This window comes from Brassica oleracea, chromosome C6, assembly GCF_000695525.1.
Source record: "Brassica oleracea var. oleracea cultivar TO1000 chromosome C6, BOL, whole genome shotgun sequence".
Taxonomy (NCBI): Eukaryota; Viridiplantae; Streptophyta; class Magnoliopsida; order Brassicales; family Brassicaceae; genus Brassica; species Brassica oleracea.
Window position 1 is genome coordinate 23,566,985 of NC_027753.1, and position 1,570 is coordinate 23,568,554.

The following is a 1,570-nucleotide window of genomic DNA, read 5'->3' on the forward strand; positions in this document are numbered from 1 at the left end:
TTGTAGTATTGATCATGGGTTTATCCTCTCTCCCCCTCATGACTATACTATAAGGTCGTGGTGCTTGGGACAATTAAGCCTAATGAGTTTCCCTTTGTGTACCGTTTCACAATGTGAGATCTTTTTACGGGATAACTCTGTGCCTTTCCAATCTTTGCATCAAGTTTAGACTTTAGGATGGCTAATCCTATCATGCCATATAGTGTAAAATTTCGTGGTGTTATCTCAATATGGTTACCACATCTCTTGCCTCTTTATCATACTGATCTGTAGCATAGTTTTGATCAGTAGAGATCATAGGTATAGTCTCGACCACTTTCTCTTAAGGTCTTAGGCGTTTTTCTTCTTGAAGTCTAAAGGAAGTTGTTTCCTTCCTTACCCATTTTTTCTACTTGGAAACCATACATTACAAGTTCAATGGGTCACATGTTCTTTTTTGGGTGTGTATAATGCCTTTTAAGGCAATGCCTTAGCCACAGTTTCTTTACTATGCTTACTATACCCATTCATGATTTCTTACTTGGTTTTATGCCCTTTAGGCAACTCTTTAAAATCATTTATATGTTCAAGTAAGATCAGACAAGATAATGAATTTAAAATCAATTCTTATTATATATATAAAATCGTAAAACATCAAAGCAAAACATAAAGCAATAAGACAAGTCGTATCGAAATTTAGTCCTTGAGACAATCAGAAGTCTCAAAGTCCATCTGGTCATCTTTAGCAATGTCGGAATCATTATCGGCCTCATATCCGGAATCGTGAACCATGTGAGCATCCGGGTTATTGTTCTTCAGACTTTCTTGGTAGAGCTCACATAAGTGCTTAGGGGTTCTACAGTTCTTGGCCCAATGGTTCCCTATTCCACTTCTGTGACAAACGGATTTGGTCGAGTAAGACGGTTTGGATATGCCGCCTCGACCACGGCCATAACTACCTCGACCACGGCCATAATTGGAACCACGACCACGGTTATTGTGGCTTCCTTTCCGGCCGGTCGAGTAGTTGTCTCGGCTGTTTGAGTAATTGTCACTGCCACACCCCTTGTAACCACCACGGCCATTACCGTGTGATCTCTTATTGTTTTGGACGTAATTGCACTCGTTGGGTTTTTTCTTTTCAACCTCATTAGTTTCCAGTAATGGTGCTGTTCCAACAGGTCTAGCTTCACTGTTCTTAATCAGGAGCTCATTGTTTGCCTCGGCTAGAAGCAGGCACGAGATCAGATCAGTATATGTGGCGAAGCCTTTCATTATGTCCTGCTGTTGCAGTATCACATTCGATGAATGGAATGTAGAGTAAGTCTTCTCAAGTAACTCTTCTTCGGTTACTACTTCACCACAAAGTCTCAGCATCGAAACCGTCTTAAATAAGACTGAACTGTACTCATCCACCGACTTATAATCCAAGAATCTAAGATTCTTCCAGTCGTTTCTAGCCTTTGGAAGTAACACCATTTTATGGTGATCATATATATGCTGTAAAGCATCCCAAAGTTCTAGTGGATTTTCCATCGTGATGTACTGATCTTTTAGACCTTCAATGAGGTGATGGCGTATAATACTTATA

At 40.1% G+C, this 1,570-nt stretch overlaps 1 protein-coding gene across 1 annotated transcript; it reads right to left on the reverse strand.

The window, feature by feature from the left end:
- Window positions 1-675: 675 nt before the first annotated feature.
- LOC106297786 lies at window positions 676-1,458 on the reverse strand. Its single transcript, XM_013733954.1, has 2 exons — window positions 963-1,458; window positions 676-860 (listed from the first exon to the last, which is right to left on the reverse strand). Exons 1-2 carry the CDS (start codon window positions 1,456-1,458, stop codon window positions 676-678), a joined length of 681 nt encoding a protein of 226 aa, XP_013589408.1.
- Between the last annotated feature and the right edge of the window lie 112 nt (window positions 1,459-1,570).

Excerpts from the sequence above, each read along its gene's own strand:
- LOC106297786 (XM_013733954.1), bottom strand. The coding sequence starts at position 1,458 with ATGGTGTTACTTCCAAAGGCTAGAAACGACTGGAAGAATCTTAGATTC. Across the intron at positions 861-962 it reads CCACAATAACCGTGGTCGTG|GGAACCATTGGGCCAAGAAC; the intron begins GTTCCAATTATG and ends GAAGTGGAATAG.